The following is an 18964-nucleotide window of genomic DNA, read 5'->3' on the forward strand; positions in this document are numbered from 1 at the left end:
AGCAACATTTGTCGCCCAGTTACAGCAAGCAACAGCAGCGCTCTTAACTTTTGTAGAAATGAAAACGAAAGACAACGAAGAACAAGCATTCGCTAATGAAATAACCTCAGAAAAAAATAATAATATAAATAAATAAAGGGACCATGAATCAATTAGTTCCGACAATGTTAGACGCCGGCCAATAATTATTCGTGTGTAAAATGAAATTTAGTAATTATATTGGTAAGCTTCCTATTTATAAGTTAGTAAACATTAGAAAGAAAATTGGATTATTTCTAATTAGATAAAAATTAAATTTAGAGAAAATTGTTGAATTTACTACTTTTACCCCTACTCTTAGTTAATACCATTTTGTTAATATAGTTATTTAACTAAAAATAGTAGTAATGAAGAGTAATAGATAAAAATAAGACATGCACTTTTAAGGAGTGTTTATCAAGTCAACATTATCAAAAATGAATGATCAACAATTATTCTTATCACGTTATCATATTTTTTGATCTATTATCAATTTCTTAGTACTTTTATTTACAAGTCTTAAACATGCCCTAAATATATACTAACTTTCATAGATGGCACAATGATCGGTAGCTAAAAGCTAATGTGCAAGGATGAAAATAATGGTATTAGTAAGAAAATCGATACTCTAAGTTTACGAAAATATCAGAGAAAATACTGATATTGATGGAAATATAAGAAAAAATTATAAAAATTATGAAAACTTATATCAGAACATACTTCTAATATTTTATGATAGAATAAACATTAAAAATATACATAAATAAATAAATTTTACATAAAAAATTCATATATATTAGATTTTTCAATATCAAAATGAAGTTTTATAAGACTCACATGAGGTTTGAAATTTCATCTTAATTCAAATAATATTAGTACCGTGACACTGGTGAATACAGTTATGAGCATGTCACGTATAGATTTGTTAATGTATATGATACAATAAAAAAAATTAAAAAAAAAAACTTTAAAAGACTGATATTTCTATTTCCAAAACTTTTTGAAACTTTCCGAAATATTTTTACCCAAATTTCACTATATGCATACCCTGATATTGATATTTTTACATATATTTTTACCAATATTTTGACATCGATATTTTCATAGATATTTTTAGCAATATTTTTGATATTTTTCTGATATTATACAAAAACTGATTTTGTGGTGGAAAAAATTTCAGGACTTTCAAAAAATCAAAATCTCAGCGAACTTTACGACCATGTTAGTGCGTCATGATATTTAAAAAAAAAAAAAAAAAAAAAAAAAAGTGTGTAAAAAGACTTTGTTCAATTTTTTCTCTGGTACGAAGGGAATTCAGAATATTATCAGTATTGAACAGATAAATTATTCCCACTTCCCTGTCTCTGTATATACTAAGAACAAGTGGCTTGAAATTAATCGAACAAGTTTAGTTAAACAGTGCACATGACATCAATTCTATTTTATTTTATTATAAAATAAAGGCAACTCGCTTTTCGTCATTGGATTTTTCTCCGATTCTCGTAAAAGAATCAAACTTCAACAAACATTTGTCACTAACATTTAAATGCCCTTCCGAACACATATTATTCCTGAACATGGAAATAAAACTGGCCTTAAAATTATTTATTAATTGCATCATCCTCCCCATGGCAACTTTCTAGGGAATATTATTCTGATGATCACACAGATATATTTTTCATGTACTCTTCCATCCGGGTATATTTGACTTCTGGATAAAGATCTGAAGCTTCTTCTCCTTCCTCTCCTATCTCAAAGTTGGTCATAAAACCTTCGTAGAAAATATGGTAAAAGTGTGACACTCCAACTTGCATTATGAAATCCAAATCTGCATAGTCAGGAGAAAAGCAAAACGCCTTAAAACATTTGGAAGAAAAATTAATAGTATTCTAAACTAGGTTAGTTTCACAAATTGAGTTATAAATTGTACCCACATATCCTTTTTTTTTTTTTTCTCATAATACTCCCTAAGCTTTTGATTTTGAGGAATTGAGTCATTAAGTTTAAAATCAGTAGTAACTTAGGTCCAATATAAGCCGATGGCATCGTCAAATTGAGGTTTGAGACATGGATTCGCTCATGAAAGACAAACTTTGCCAATTTTTAAACTAGATCACACGCGAATCTTGTATCCTGAATCATTAATTTGATAACGTCCGTCAACTATTACACTTGATCGATTGTTATTTAATTATTTAAAAATTTAGAATGCAATTTGTCAAAATTAAAAATTTTGGATGTCATATGTAAAAAATGAATAGTTTAGAGTGTAATAGTATAATTTTCTCTAACAAATTTGTACTTTAAAATGAAGAGGTTGCCTTTAAGATTATTGCCTTTCCTTTTAAATTTACCTTTCATGGAGGCAAGGAAGTCTTCTTCCGAGATGAAGATCTTTTCTAGTTCCTTTCCAGCTAATTTTTCCCACTTCTCAACTAATTGTCGTTGAGTTAGAATGTTTTCCGGTGGCCGAATGTACAGGGTTTTGTTCAAAGTACGAGGATCATCTATTGTTTTGATTGTGTATGTTGCTACGTCATATTCCTCCACAAAAACAGCTGCATGGATAATATACACATAAATAGAATATATATATATATATATATATATACACACGCGCGCGCGCGCATATGCAAAATCACATGAAAAAAATAAGAGTACGTATTTCAAAACTTATCGCCAGTAGTGATGGTTTTTGAAACTAATAATGGATAACACAATATAACATTACGTACTCTAGTAAGAAACAATGCTAAATATATCATTGTGATCACAACAGTCACCAAAAAGAAAAATTGCGACTTACTTTCAGTCATAAGGTTCACATTTCTAATCACAACTTCTGCTGTAACTAAAAGCTTTCGTTTTATTTTTCAGTGTTAATTTGTATTTTTTTTCCGGAAAAAAAAATATTTCAGTACCTTTAACATTGCCATCTCCATAAATACGGACTTTGTCCTTTGGGGGGAAAAGTGGTGCCATTTGGGAGAGATTGCAGGCAAACCAACCAGCAAATCCGTTTGCAGAGATATAAGTGAAGGGAATGTTGGCGTCCTCTATTGCTTTCCTCACTGTCATTTTCTCATCGAATGTTACTCTTCCAGGCTCCATTGCATGTCCCGCAATTCGCGCTACATCCATGCCGAACTCTGAAGGCAAGAAACGCTACAAAAACAACATTCGAGTCGATTTTTACTTTTTTTTCTTTCTTTCCTACAATTTCCAAATATCTAATAGTAAAGCTAAGAAATGATCTACTTATAAAATTACAGTCCACAATTTCATTTAATTTGTTGCCAAAGTAATTTTGTTGGATTCTTGAATTTGGTGCTTCTGGTCATGGAGGGATATAAACAAGTCGATATAGTACTTGGAAGAAAAAAAAAAAAAAAAAAAAGTCGACATACATATTTAGCTCTCAAGGGCGTGGGATGTGTTATGTAGGGCTTGGTTTTAGGAGGTTTCGTGATATACAACTTGGCCACTTTGGCGGAATTGGCATGCATATTTGGCAATAGGTCGAGGTTGTTTAGGCCGAAAAACGGTGATGGCAGGGTTTCTTGATTCAAGGGCAAGGTGGTGGTAAGTCCTCATGGTTAATTGTTGAGTTTTGGACAATTTTTGGGAGGAACGTCGTCCCTTGGACTGAGAACTTCGGTCCATGCTTCTTGTTTGTAAAATTCCTTGTCTTTGCATACTAGAGGAATTCCAGGGGTCTTAGTCCTGGTTCATCAGGTCCCTATGGGAGGAAGACGAGACATGACGCGGCTTCCCCCTCCTCCGGAATTTGTCAAGCTCAACTGGGATGTGAGCTTAAGGTATAATTTTTTTGCACTTGCTATGGTGGCACAAGAAGAGAATAAGGAAAAGAAAAAGGAAAAAAAAAAAAAAAAAAGAATCGTAATATTTAAAAAGTTACCTTAACATTTCCTGCTTCTTTGATAGCTTCCACAAGCTTGAGCTGGAACAGAATGTTGTGACTCCGCATATGTGCTCCCGACATGGCGCAGATCACAACATCAACCCGTTTCACTGCATCCACAAGGCTCTTATAATCGGAAAACGAGCCCTCCACAAGATGAGCTCCTTCCTTCTTGAAGGAAAGAAGCATTTGCACTTTCTCGATGTCGAGTCCGATCTCCGGCCGCTGAAGGACATAGGTTGGGTGGCCTTGCTCTAGGCTTGCCTTCACAATTCTCCGGCCTATGTAGCCAGTACCACCCACCACAAGAACCTTGCTCTTTGCCATGTTACTTATGCCTAGCTGGATCTAATTGGTTTTAGGTTGTTTTGTTGGGTCAAGAGTGAAGAGCAATAACACTTTGCATGTGTATAAATAGGCTTTGTTCCCTTTACGGTTCGAATGTAGGTTAGAATTAAGGTCGTATTTGGAATTGATCATATTTTTATTTTGTTAGTGCATTTTATGTTGGCTTATTTTTGGGCAAATTGTTTGAAAATTATTTTTGGCAAATTGGTTGCAAATTAGTGGTAAGCTTGGCTGGCACAGTAAATAGGTGAGTCTCTTAAAGAAAGTCTTGTTGTAATGTTTATGGACTGCAAATTAAAGGATTTGATTGCTAAAAATGAAGAGTGGACTTTTAGGGGGAATTCATTGCTTGTAATCTGCAGGCTAGAGCTTGGTTGTATGTGTGGAAAAAGGGCTATACGGTGGCTGATTTTGTGCATTATGTGGGGTGAGTATTTTGGGGTCATAGGGTGATGCACGTGGACATTTTTATTGGAGGAAAATAGAACCTGTAGAAAAGGGATATATGGCAGAACATATGTGTGGTTTTGGTTTCTGAAAAACGTGTGAAAGTGCTAGTTTTTTACAGAAACGTGAGAGCTTTTGGAATGAAAAATTTTGCAGCAAAAGGCTGCTTTGATGCTTGTTGAGTGAAAAAATAAAAGGTGATTTTTCGGGAGAAGAACGTATTGCTTTCGGGAGAAAGTTTTTTAAAGACGAGTGGTGCTCGCTGGACAAGGCCACTAAGAGGATTCTCCACAGCAGTGACAACATCAAGGAGGGAGTCTTTGAGTGTGTAAGACCGATTGGTGTTTGTACTCTCTTTATCTTAGTAGATTGTTCACTGTCAGGGCGTGACCCCGCAGAGTAAGTGTGCGCACCGAACTACGATACCATTTTCGTGTGTCTTTACTGTTTCTGCATCATTATTATCTTTCTACATAGTCTCTGCAAATTTATTTACTGAATACACAATTCGAAATACTTAACTGTCATCAGTGTCACAACCAGTGTTGTAACACCACTTGTGACACCGGGTTAAAAACGGACCTAACATGTTTTTCACGTTTTTTGAGGAAAAAAATGAAAACGTTTTCAAAACAGCGTTTGGCGCAATAAAGACAAAAAACGGAAATAAAAAGATTTTTTAGTTTAGTGTAAAATGAGAGAGAAATAAAAAATGACTTTTAGTCGTTTTTCATTTTTTATTTTCGTTTTCTCCTCTCTCGAGCAGAGAGAGAGAGAGAGAGAAAGAGAGACATTAATGGATGTTTTTACACTGAAAACAATCTCTTGATAAAACTACTAAATGCATTTTCAAAAATGATTTCTGTCTGAAATTAAAAACGTTTTCATTTTCATTTTCATACAAAAAACAAAATCATTTTGGAACGAATTCTAAACGCGCCTTATATGTTAATTTTTTATAGTTCAAACTGCGGTGTAAGGTCTAATAGGGAATAATGTTTGAACTAATGTTTTGTTACATTGTTATAACTATGGGATTTTAAAAAATGTGAGTGAAAATATAAGTTTAATATTGCACAGTATTTTGAGTTGGAACTCAAGAAACCTTCCGGGGAGATAAGTTTTATAAAACCTTTAATTTTGAATTAAAATGAACCCAAAATTCAAATTTAAGTTCAAAAATTATGCAACTAAATAAAAATTTGAATTAATTCCTCTCTCTCTCTGTAACTACCACGTGAGTACTGAGTTTTGCATTATTTATTGGACGCTTCTGTTTAAGTTATAATGCTATTATATAACATGTGCATAGTCATTACAAAAACAAATTACATACAACAAATGGAGCTGGATCCCGTAACTCGAGAAGACGTTTGGTCGTGCATGAAAACAGGAGTAGGTGTTCTTCGAGTTGTTGCCAATACGTTGGCAGCTACTCTAGCATATATTCCTCATCACGTTGTGGAATTTCAACAACCACGTGATTGCTAACTTCTTATCAAGAATTAATGTGATTGATGCACAGGTAGGTTATGCCAAGGCCAACTGGCCAAGGAGCATAAGGACGAAATTTTTAATTATTGTGACAAAAAGTAATAATAGTTTCTAGGATAAATTTTATTTTTACCCCCGAATTTTAGTCTCTTTATCACTTTACTTCCTGAACTTTAAAAATTAGTCTGTGCACCCCCGAACTTTGAAATGTTATTGACTTTGCTCCTTCTATAAAGTTTATTAACGAATTTAATAACGTACTGAAATATGCACCTTATTTAAAAATGCCCATTGATTTATGAAAACATATCAAAATGACTCTTCATTTACAAAAAAATAATAATAATAAAATAACAATTTTATTGATGCCATTAAAAATTAATTATACATATTAAATTCTAATGAAATCAATGAAAGTGATTAAATTTATAAAATAATAAAAAATATAAAACACTTTACTTTAAAGAAATTCAAAAATTAAATATCAAATATTTTTTTTAAAATAAAAAAACCCAAAAGTCAAGAGGAAATTTTTTCTTTTTTGAAAAACCAACTTCCTCTTTTGTCAATATTTATTTTATTTTGAAAAAAAAAATCTCTCTTTTCTTGTTTTGATTTTTAAAAAAATTAATTTATTCAAATTCAAGTGTTTTATATTGTTTTATATTATTTTTATATATTTAATCACTTTTCTTGATTTTATTCGAATTTAATATGTTTATTAACTTTTAATGGCATGCCACGTTATTTTTTCATTTTTTTTATAGGTTAGGGGGCATTTTTATATGTTTTAATAAATTAAGGTGTATTTTTAAATATGGTACATACTTTATATGGCATTTATGAAAATAATCTATTAAACTGTCCCTCCAATAATTGCAATGCCATCAAATCCGTTAATAAAATTAACAGAAAGGGGTAAAGTTAATAACGTTTCAAAGTTCAAGGGGTGTGCATAAAATTTTTAAAGTTCGGAGAATAAAGTGATAAAGAGGCCACAACTTAAGGGCAAAAATAAAATTTATCCTAGTTTCTATAATTCTTTCTAAATATAGTATGTAAAATTCCTTTTCTTTTGATTAAATATAGTATAAATTAACACAAAACAAAGGAATCAAATTAAAAGGAATAGAAAAACGGAACAAGAAACAATTTGATTAGGGTAGCAATTAACAAAACTTACAAAAAAAAAATGAAATAATAAGGACAAAATATTATAATAATTTCTAATTAAATTTCGTATAATACTATTCATGCACTTCTTTTTACTTTCTATGCCCTCTTTTTAAATACACATTACACATAATTTTAAAAGAGTTGAATTCATAAGAGATCTCCGAACTTTCCTCCTTTTAGAAAGTATTACTCAAATTTAGCCTCTCAATTAAAATTCTGTTAAAATTTAGATGGAAAGTAATAATAATCTTTTAATTTGATAGAAAAAGAGAGGGATTCCTGTAATATTATTGTATTTTTTTGGAAAATTTTATTTTGGTACCTTTTATTATATCCAAATATGAATTTGTTATTTTGTACTTTTAATAATTTCATGTGGGTATCTCGATGTTTTAAAAAATATTTTCTTAGATACCGTGAGTCCTTTTTGGGATGTCATTTACTTAATTTGCCTAAAATTTTTAATCTATAAAAATAAAATTTGAGGGCTCGTTTAGTTCGCTGAATCGAGTTTTTAATTCGAGTTGAGATGTGATTTTATGTGACAGTTTTTTACTGTAATAAAAAAGTTAAATTTGATTATTTTTTAGAGCTTTTTACTGTATCCAAACTCGAATCAGTGAAATAAATTAGGCATAAATTTCTTTTAAAAGAAGAATTCATATCTGATTTAAAATGATAATAAATATATTAGAAAATAAGAAGTCCAAAAAAACTCTTTCATCTCTCTCTCTCTCTCTCTTCCCCCCTCTTTCTTCCTCGCGCGTGGCCACATACTCCGGTAACCCATTTGGCATTGGTTTTTTATACCTTCCAACTCGTTGGAAAGCTCTCATCTAGCCGAGTTCGGAACCGTACTGTGCCATCGCCATCATCGCTGGAAGAAGGTGTACTCGTCAGAAAAAGGGGCTGAGAAACCCAAATCTTCCCTCCGTCCTTTGACCTCTAATCGGAGTGATTCTGGTCCCTGTAGACTCAAAGACGAGGGAACAAAACCCATAGGTGCTTCCCCTTGATTCTCGCCAAAGAAGCTTCGTCGGAGCCACCAGCTCAGCGACGAAGCTACCAGCTCGGCCCTCGACACTTAATTTTCCGCCATTTTTTTCTAGGTTTGGTTACTTTTGTTTGCAGGGGTGGGGTCAGGCTTGTTTGTGGCTGCGTCGCTGCAGTTGGGCTCGCCAGAGAGAGAAGAGACGATGATGCCTGGCTAAGCGCAATGGGGCTGGGGTCTTCGGGACTAGGTCGCCAGGCTGGTGTTGTCGTGGCTGGGTCTTGCCAATCGAAAGAGAGAAAGAAGAGAGAAATTGTCGAGAGAGAACACAGAAATTGAAGAAAGAGAGAGAGATTTTAGACTTTTTAATTTGTTTTTTTTATTATATGGTTTTTTTAAAATTTTTAAAATGTTTGTAAAAATAATAAATTCTGGGCAAGTAAAAGGTAGAAGTGACATTCCACATCCCAAAAAAGAGACTCAAGCCATCAAAAGAAGATTTTTTAAAACCTAGAGATACTCGCAGAAAATTATCAAAAAAAAACAGGATACTAAATTCTTATTTCGATAGAACACACACAGTACTAAATTGAAATTTTCTCTTTTTGTCGTGTATGCACTTTTTTTCTTACATATATGTTTTTGTATGCTTTTCTTTTTCTTTGAGGTAAAACGCACCATATCAAACTGTAAATCTTTTTTTTAATGCTTTATTGTGCATGTATTTTCTTTGATATGCTGCTTAATTAAGACATATGTATTTTCTTTGATATGCTTCTTAATTAAGACATATTTATTTTCTTTGATATGTTATTCTTTCTTACATATGAATTTAACTGAAACGATCTTATTGAGACAAGATCCATTACTTAAAAATAATGGATTATAAACTTTTTTCCCTCTCTACGACTTTGAATTTTGAGATAACTTGATTATGGGCAGATTATTTATCTTTATTTTTTTTTGAGAATTGTTGTTAGTTTATTTTTGTCCTTCATTATAATTATAAGAGTAGGAATTTACGTCTAAAAATGTCTAGTCTATTGTTCAAAATTATAGAACATGACTTAATCATCTAGTTTTGTTTATCATTGACAAATTTAAACGTTCAAGGAAAATGAATTGGACTTTAAGCTCCGTTTGATATAAGAGTTTAAATCAGGGTGATTTTGATTTTAGTTTTGGAATTATAACCATAATTTATGGTTTTGGGTTCGATCATGATTCTGAAATTAAAATAAGAATCAGGGGTTTAAACTACCTAAAATTAAGGAAGAGGTAGTTTTAAAATCAATGGTAGTTCTAATTTAAAACATCACATTATGGTTCAAACCTTAAATCAGAACTATTCAAACCAAACACTGATTTTCAAACCTTGAACCATAATCATTTTTTACTTTTTATAAACAAACAAAAATTTAAACTAGAATCATAATTCTGATTTTAGAACCCTCAAACCAAACGCTACAGAATATCTCTTTTGTATTTAACGATGGGAAGGATATATATTCACCCTTTTACTTTATAGCTTAAATACCATTATTTAAACAATTTTCGTATCAGTCCATATAACATTTCTTTTGTTTTGCCTAAAATAGTGTGAGAACGAAAAGACAAGAAGACATTAGGAATGAGAATTTTCTTTCTCAATCTTTCTCCGTCAAAAAAAACGGAGGGACAAGCCAAGAAAATATGGCAAGTGGCTGGGGCATCAGCAAAACATTGATACATATGAGAATTTTTAAGGTGATATTTGATATATGAGTTTTGATATAATGCATCTAATAGTTTTGGTTTTCTTATAGTTATTTTTGTTAAAAAAAAATTTGATTTTGAAAAGTCATAATTAAAAACTTTGATTTGAATTCATATACCAAACGGCCATAAAATAAAGGAATGCATGCAATTATCCTTTTGAGTTTTTGTCTCTTGTTACTACAATTCTATCCTATTTGTCTAGGAGTAAATACATAAATATATTTCTTAGTTTCAATTTTCCAAAATTGTGTGTTTCTGTTTTTAGAAATCATAATATTATTGTCTGAATTTGAAAAACTAGTTTCAAATTCAATTTCATTCTTCCTAAAAAAAAATCAATTCAACCCCACGTTTTATATGAGAAAAAAAAAAAAAAAAAAAAAAAAAAAAAAAAAACCGGTTTGTTTTACGTAAAAGGATCAAATCTGAATATGAGTGGGCTTTCCCCTGAAACCTAACACGGGCCGAAAAAGTAATTAAAAAAAAAAGAGAATTTCATATTAGTATCCTATATTATAACATAATTGTCTTTTAATATTTTGTACTTCATACTTTTAATAATTTTAAATTGATACTTTAATATTTTAAAAAATTATTTTTAGTACTTTAAGATCATGTTTTAAGATATAAAATTTCAAATTTAACCTTCTTATTATTTTACCAAAAATTAATAATTTAAAAAAAAACTCTAAAAAATTATTTTTAATTTAAAGCATTATTTTTATTTTTAAGTTTAAAAATATATAAAACATTTTAAAGGATTTTTCTAAATTTATTATTAGATTTTTAGTTAATTAATGAGAAAGGTAACTTTGACATTTTACATTCCAAAAAATGACCTTAAGATACTAAAAAATGATTTCCTAAAACTTTGAGATACCAATTTAAAATTATTTTTAAAAACACAAAATACTAAAAGATAATTATATTAAAACACAAGGTACCAATATAAAATTTTCTATAGAAAAAAGATTGTTATATAACCCATGGCCATGGGGTTACATTGAACTCTGATTTCTCATGCAATTGCAAATATTGTAAATTCTAGATCAAAGAAGACAGACAATATCTACTAAAAAAAATTATTTCTCAAAATATATGTCATCTTTGTAATTATATGTGAAGCTTCTCATTCTTAAGGCCAGTTTAGTAGTGCTGTAGATTTTTTAAAAAAATTGTTGTTAGTTGTTCCGGAAAAAAAACAACTGTTATAAAAAGTATCTGAGTATTTGGTAAACTATAATTATACAAGTATTGATTCTAGGGGTATTATGAGTATTATGAAAGTTTCATTAATTATACTTCAAGGTGATTGCCGCACAATCTAAAAGCTCAAGTTGTTTTTAGGCTGCTTTTGATTTTGACTGTAAATTCTTTAAAAATTCTTTAAGAATCACTTTTTATAGTTTTTACCAATCACAAATTTCAGCTGTGGATAGCTAGAGAATTGATTTTGGACTCAAAAAATCACTACCAAACATACCCTTTGTCTTTCTTTATTTTATTATTATTATTATTATCATCATCATCATTATCGTCAGCATCGTCATCATCGTCATCGTCGTCGTCATCATCATCATCGTCATCATCATCGTCGTCATCGTCGTCGTCATCATCGTCGTCATTATCGTCATCATTTTCATATATCAAACTCCATATAAGATAAGATATATAAGAAGGGAGAATAGTGTGAATGAGATTTTGTACTTCAACTTATTATCTAATGATTCACATTAAACAATTCTTTTTTTACTTTAAATGCAATGGTCAAGATTTCTCCATATGGCTTATGTGTTATCTCACACCCCATACTTCAAGTTTGTTAGTTTGTTTATTTTATTTCTTTTTTTAACATTCTATGTTAGCTTTTTGAATTTCATTACTATTAGTAATTGCATTTGGGAGAAATTGCCAGGCAAAGCAGTTCGCAAGACATAAGTGAAATGAATATTTGGATTCCTCTATTGCTTTCCTCACTCTCATTTTCTCATCAAATGACACTCTTCCAGGCTCTAATGCATCTCCCATTCGTGCTGGATCCATACCAAATTTTCAAGCCAAGAAACGCTACGTACAACATTCGAGTCATAATAATTACTTTCTTCTTCTTTTGTTTTTTGTTTTTTTTTTTCCTTTACAGTTTCCAAATATATAGTTAAGGTAATAAGTCTATTTATAAAATTTAATGATTGTCATCAACTAATCTATCACACTTTGACAATAGTCCTATATAATATATTTCCCAAAATTTTCTGGATTAATTAAAATTTAATGATGGTTATCAACATTTTTTTTCTTAGTTTTTGTATGTTTTGCCACTTTATAACTAATGTATAAGGAAATGTAACCATGAACATTAATTTAACGTGTACATATTGTGACGTGCCATGTACATGAGTGCTCATGGGTAGATATAAATATTTGGTTTGATCTCACTTTAATATATATATATATATATGCTTTTGAAATTAAATATATAGAATACCCGACATCTGTATAAATGGATCACAATCACAAGTGCAAGTATCTCAAGGTATGTACCCACATGGAAATAGAATGTTCGGTTCTCATTATATTCTTCAAATATTAATTAATCGTGTCAATTTAATTTCATATTACCTCAACATAAGATGACGAATTTGAATCCTCTATCTTCTGAAAGTTGAAAAAAAATGTCATTTTTTTTTTTTTTTTGGAAGAAAATTGTCATGTTATGATAGAGAACAGATCAGTGAATATGTGAGCTAGATACGTTGAACCGTTTGTCAGTTCCAAGATTGAGAATGTATGCGAGAAAATTAAGGAAAAGCAACCAAAATTTAAAGTAAACAAATGAATTAGAGAAAGAGAACGATGAAAACATTAGGTTAACTACCGGCAGAGAGTCATTGTCAATGTCCTCTCAATTTAGTCTAAAAATATTTGTCCATATATAGGCATTTCTCAGATAATGACAATGGAGTTTGAAAATATTAGTTAGTACTCCAAAACTTTCAGCCGTTAGTTGTATGTTAGAATTACCCAAGTTTGAATGCAATTGTTAAATAGATTATAAATTCTACGGGACGGGGTACTTTAATTGCTTTATAATTGCAATTTCTTTGCTTGATTTCAAATATTTGACTAGTTATCCAATAGAAAAAAAATCCCTTTAAAAGAATTAAAGAAAAAATTATTTCAAATGTTTGACGCATGGGACTTTGAAAAAAAAACAAAACTAATGATCATAGATTATTTCAAACTAATTAATGATAATACATTATTTAAAATGTTTGACGCATAGGAATAATTATCATACATTCTCTTTCTAACTACTTATCTATTTCATGGTATCCCATAATGACCCCAACAAATCAACGTCCAACTCCTCGCACAATTTGTAGACATGATTATCTACTTTCTGTACGTACCTAATTAACGATTCTTAATTAGAACGCCATTTTATAATTTCATAATTTGTTCTTTTCCCTATAGCTCGAGATACTTGTGACAAATATGTGCAATATATATATATATATATATATATAATTGAGCCCTGATTTCTCATGCAATTACAAATATTGTAAATTCTAGATCAAAGAAAACAAACAATAAAAATTGTTTTTCAAAATAAATCTCATCTTTGTAATTATCATGTTAAGCTTTTCGCTCTTTTCTTTCTTTATTATTATTGTTTTTAATATACCAAGCTCCATACATTTGTAGAAATCGACTTAATTAAAGTCTCATGCATCAAAAAAAAAAAAAAAGTCTCATGCATAGATTTTCAAGTATTGATCCATGCGAGTGTACTGGACCTCTGGATAGAGTTTTGAAGCCTCTTCAGCTCCCTCTTCTCCTTTAATATCAAAGTTGGTCAAACAACCTTCGTAGAATAGATGATAGAAGTGTCCCACTCCTACTTGCTCCGCATAGCCCAAATCTGCATGAATAAATTTCAAGAAAGGAAAAATAAGAATTTCATCAGAAGATATATATATATACACATATGTATGTATGTATATAGAAAAAAAAAAGTATTTTGGAGCATATATGTGGCTTGAAATGGATGGAGGCTTAGAAAATCAAGGCTATTATTTCTTCTTTTTACCTTTCATTGAGGCAAGAAAGTCTTGTTCAGAAATGGTAATCTTTCCAAGTTTCTTTCCAACAATTTTTTCCCACTCTTCAACCAATTGTCTTTGAGAAAGTATGTTTTCTGGTGGCCGAAGATACAACGTTTTGTTCAGCGTCCTAGGATCATCGATTGTTTTGATTGTATATGTTGCTACGTCATCTTCGTCTAGAAAAATTGCTGTTAAGTACATATATACACACATATAGCGCGCAACGTTAAAAAAAAAATATAGAAAAAAAAAGTAGTTTATAAATAAGCATCTCAAAAAAAGTTCTAATAAAAAGTGTTAACCATCAAGGCTAGTGGGCTGCATATTCTAGATGGAACATCATATCTGCATATTCTAGATGGAACATCATATCATACTCATGGAAAAAAAAGACAAATACTCCTTAAAGTATATAGATCTGAAATTCTACTATTTACTTTTAATTAATATCTTTTTTAGTCAAATAACTATATTAGTTAAAAAGGTATTAATTAAGAATAAGTGATAAAAATTCAGATTCATACACTCTAAGAGTTAAGTTCTACGATTTTCTCTAATCCTGAATAGTATGCAAATCCGATTGTACTCGCTTTAAAGAAATTTGGAGAGTTTATCTATACACTATTGGTATGTCTTAATTAAGAATTCCCAGTTAGCTTGCTCGCCAACTATTCATCTACTATCTAACAAATTATATGTGCAAAATATATATATATATATAAGTATAATTTGCAACAATATTTAAAATAATTAACATGAGTAATAATAGGCTCTGATCTATACCTTTTGCATTGCCATCACCATAAATAAGGACTTTATCCTTTGGGGGAACTAGTGATTGCATTTGAGAGAGATTGCCAGCAAAGTAACCGGCAAAGCAGTTGGCAGAGACATAAGTGAAAGGAATATTGGCGTCCTCTATTGCTTTCCTCACTTTCATTTTCTCATCAAATGTCACTCTTCCAGGCTCTAATGCATCTCCCATTCGCGCTGGATCCATACCAAATTCCGAAGGCAAGAAACGCTACCAAACACCACGGTAGTAAATTCGTACCAATTAATAATTAGTTATGTCCATAAATATATATATATATATATATATATTATCATTACATATATATTAATAATTAGCCATATGTGATCGAAATTGGTTAGTGCCAATATGTACATGAGTGCCCATTGTTAGATATATTATTCCATATTGAAATTAAAGATATATAAAACTGGATGTGTATATAAATCACAATGATCACAAGTGCATGTATCTCGATATATATCCATATCCGCATGGGTATAGAATGTTCGGCTCTCATGTCTTTTTTTTTTTTTTTTTGTCTCATTTCATTTTGTTTAAATAAAATAATGACACTTTAATTAATCGTATCAATTACATATTATGTCGCATTAATTATTATATCGTGTCAATTAAAAGAAGTGACGTAATATTATTAGAGTAAGAAAAAAAAAAAAGAAGAAAAACAATGTAAAGCGAATATGTGAGTGGGATCCGTTGTTTGCCTACTTGCGCGTTTGACTATGACTATGACTATAAATACATGTATACAAGGAAAAAAAAAAATGATGGCAACAAAAAACAGTAAGCAAATCAATTAAAGAAAGAGGACGTGAGGAAATATGAGGTTAACCACCGGTAGAGAGTAACTGTCAAATGTCCTCTTAACTTATTCTAAAAATATTTGTCCATATATACATAAGAATTTTTCAAATAATGACAATGAAGTTGTTAATGAACAATTGATCCTGGTAAAACTTTACTTAACAGTATATTGAAAACTTTTATTTATAAATCAAAAAATTTGTGATTTGTATAGAGCTGTCTTTTTCTTTTTATACTAACAATCACTTTCCAAGTTTTGGGAATCTTATGCTTAAATCTTTTTTTTATTTTTTTATTTTTTTGCTCAATGTTATAGGTTGCAGCATCTTTTGAAAATTTATTCAGTTCTCTAGAAAACGTTCAGCTATTAGTAGTAGTATAGAAACTCAAGTTTGAATGAAATTCTAAAAATAATTTCTATATTAATTCTTTGCTTGATGTCAAATGGCTGACCGGTTAACCAATAAAAATATTCAAGAAAAAATTGTTTCAAATGTTTGACGTATGAGACTTTGACAAAAGTTAAAGCTAAACTACCTGAAAACTTTCCAACATTGGATTGACATTTTTATCTCGATTTGATAATGGAAGCAAGACGATATCATTGAATACTAGCTAGTCTCCAAGATATGTATACCTAATGACGACTAATTAGTAACACGTGTCACTTTTATATACTTCTATATGAATACGTATTTAAAAAGTAATAATAAGCAAAAAAAAAAAAAAAAAAAAAAAAGTTTTTTTAACAAGAAAAAGAAATATCCAACAAATTCAAAAAATAAAAATCCTTAAAAAAATAAAAGAAAAACGACCTAACAAACAAAAAAAAATAAATGTAAAACAGAAAATGAGCAATCTATCAGAAATGACTATAAGACCTAAATTTATAAGATGATTTTTTTTTTGTTTTGTTTTTTTTTTTTTTTTTTTTAAGTTTTAGATTCCTTTCACAGGGTTTAATTTATAAGATGATTTTTTTTTTGTTTTGTTTTTTTTTTTTTTTTTTTAAGTCTTAGATTCCTTTCACAGGGTTTATGTTCAATTTTTTTCTTAAACCATCAAGTTCCCCCAAAATCTATCTATAACTTATGTAAAATCGAGAATGAGGGGTATGAGATTTTGCACAATTGCTTACTTGCTTGCTTTATTATTTTTTTTTTTTGTAATGAATTATATTTTTAATTATCTCATTAATTTCTTTTTTCTTCCTCCTTAAATGTGTTACTGCTGAAATTTATATTTTTTACATTCCTTTAGAATGTTGTTTTCACAAATATGACCCTCAAACAACTTTTTTAACTAATTGTGCTACTAAATAAAACCTTTTCAAACGTGTCCAAAGTTTTGTTTTTCCTTTTATTAGAGAATGAGGAAAACGAAATTTTACACTTGCATACTTGCTTGTTTGAGTTTTTTTTTTTTTCCTTATTTTAATGAAACATGTTTTTAATTATCTCATTAATTTCTTTTTTTCTTTCTTAAATATGTTACTACTTGATATATTTATTTTTTGCAATCCTTTGAAATAGTGTTTTCACAAATATGACCCTAAAATAACTTTTTTAACTAATTGTGTCACTAAATAAGTTTTTTTTTTTTTTTTTCAAATGTGTCCAAAGTTTTGTTTTCGTGTTTTAAATAAGATAAATAATGTATTTTACTTGAATGATAGACTTGCAATCTTAATAAAAAAAAATGTATCTTACAAGAAAATTATTGTAAGCAATAAAATAAAAAAAAATAACGATACATCCAGAATCATCCCTTTACAACATTTTATATATTTTTACTTCTAAAATACATGGATATATTTATTTTTTAAATATTATATTATTTTGAAATTAATAATTTCAATCTATGTTTATATATGTAAATACATGTCATACTTGTGCAAATTTATTTTAATTATTGGCTGTATGCTACTTATGCATATTCTCCCTCTCACTCTCTCTCTCTCTCTCTATTATATATATATATATATGTATGTATATATCTATTAGTCTATCTATTAGTTATATAGAAGAGGGAATGCCTCCTTTCTTACTTTTTGTACTTACAGCTAAAGGACATATTTGTATTTTTGTTTTTATATTATTTTTGGCAATCAATTTGTTTCTTCACCTTTAGTTTCAACCAATAAATCAACTCAACCATATGTCATCCATTACTCTAATGTTTAGTGTACTCATAGCAACATAATTGTTGATGTTTTGTTCTTTTGCTTTTCTTTTTTTGGTTTTCTTCTTTAGAATTAATAAATTTCAGTTATCTTTCACAAAACATTATAGCACAATTGGGCACACTTTCTTTAAAGGTTAGCTAAGAAATTATACAAAAAATAAAATATAAAATTTTCTATCTTCTCAATTAAAAAAAATACTTAGCAAAAATAATTTACCTTAAAGATCATAATAAAACTAACTAAAAAAAAAGAATATTTTTGTTACTAGGGAGAACGTACGCCTCAGGCACGTTCCTCCTTAACTAGTATTATAGAAACGCAAAGTAATAATTTCTTAAGTATGTTGATATGCTATTTTAGTTTATTTTTGTCTTCAATAAATTGTTAATTATCACTTGAAACGTATAAGTTTTAAACAGCACTAACGGGCAGTATATACCATAAATACATACCTACATACATATATATATGCTTGAAATTTGATATCTAATTACCTTTACTGTCACAAGTACTTCATACACTTTTTTTTTTTTTGGGTAAGAGAATCATCTATTTTATTTCTTATGTAATATTTCTTTAATTATTTCATGCTCACAATAGGACGGGTTTTAAAATGAGAAAACTTTGGGTTTTTTTTCCTCTTAGATTATTCTTATTTAAATTGTTTTTGGTTTTGTTCCTTCCTTCTTTTCGGCCTTTCATGGCTTTACTTTGTAAGTTCTTTTTCTTATTAAAAAAAATAGCAAATTGAAACAAAAAGAAAATATTGCTTTAAATCCTTCTATTGAAGAAGTTAAATAAATAAGAAAATATCAATCAAACCATGCCGGGATCATCTTTCCCTCAATGAAAATTATGGTGTGATAGATCCATAATGTTAGTTGTAACAACCCTCTTTCCC

General features: G+C 29.6%; 2 protein-coding genes across 2 annotated transcripts in view; both read right to left on the minus strand.

The window, feature by feature from the left end:
• Positions 1-1679: 1679 nt before the first annotated feature.
• Positions 1680-4270, minus strand: LOC21405631 (isoflavone reductase homolog). Its single transcript, XM_010112122.2, has 4 exons — positions 3938-4270; positions 2940-3183; positions 2373-2576; positions 1680-1846 (listed from the first exon to the last, which is right to left on the minus strand). Exons 1-4 carry the CDS (start codon positions 4265-4267, stop codon positions 1680-1682), a joined length of 945 nt encoding a protein of 314 aa, XP_010110424.1. The 5' UTR covers positions 4268-4270.
• Positions 4271-13781: 9511 nt separating this feature from the next.
• The window catches only part of LOC21405632 (isoflavone reductase homolog), a 6559-nt gene continuing 1376 nt past the window's right edge, over positions 13782-18964 (minus strand). The window contains exons 2-4 of the mRNA XM_010112123.2: positions 15044-15284; positions 14245-14448; positions 13782-14076 (exon numbers count right to left, since the gene is read on the minus strand). Coding sequence (XP_010110425.1) covers positions 13907-14076; positions 14245-14448; positions 15044-15284 — 615 coding nt within the window. The 3' untranslated portion in view covers positions 13782-13906. The remainder of the gene's footprint in view (positions 14077-14244; positions 14449-15043; positions 15285-18964) is intronic.

This window comes from Morus notabilis, unplaced genomic scaffold, assembly GCF_000414095.1.
Source record: "Morus notabilis unplaced genomic scaffold, ASM41409v2 Scaffold15, whole genome shotgun sequence".
Classification (NCBI taxonomy): Eukaryota; Viridiplantae; Streptophyta; class Magnoliopsida; order Rosales; family Moraceae; genus Morus; species Morus notabilis.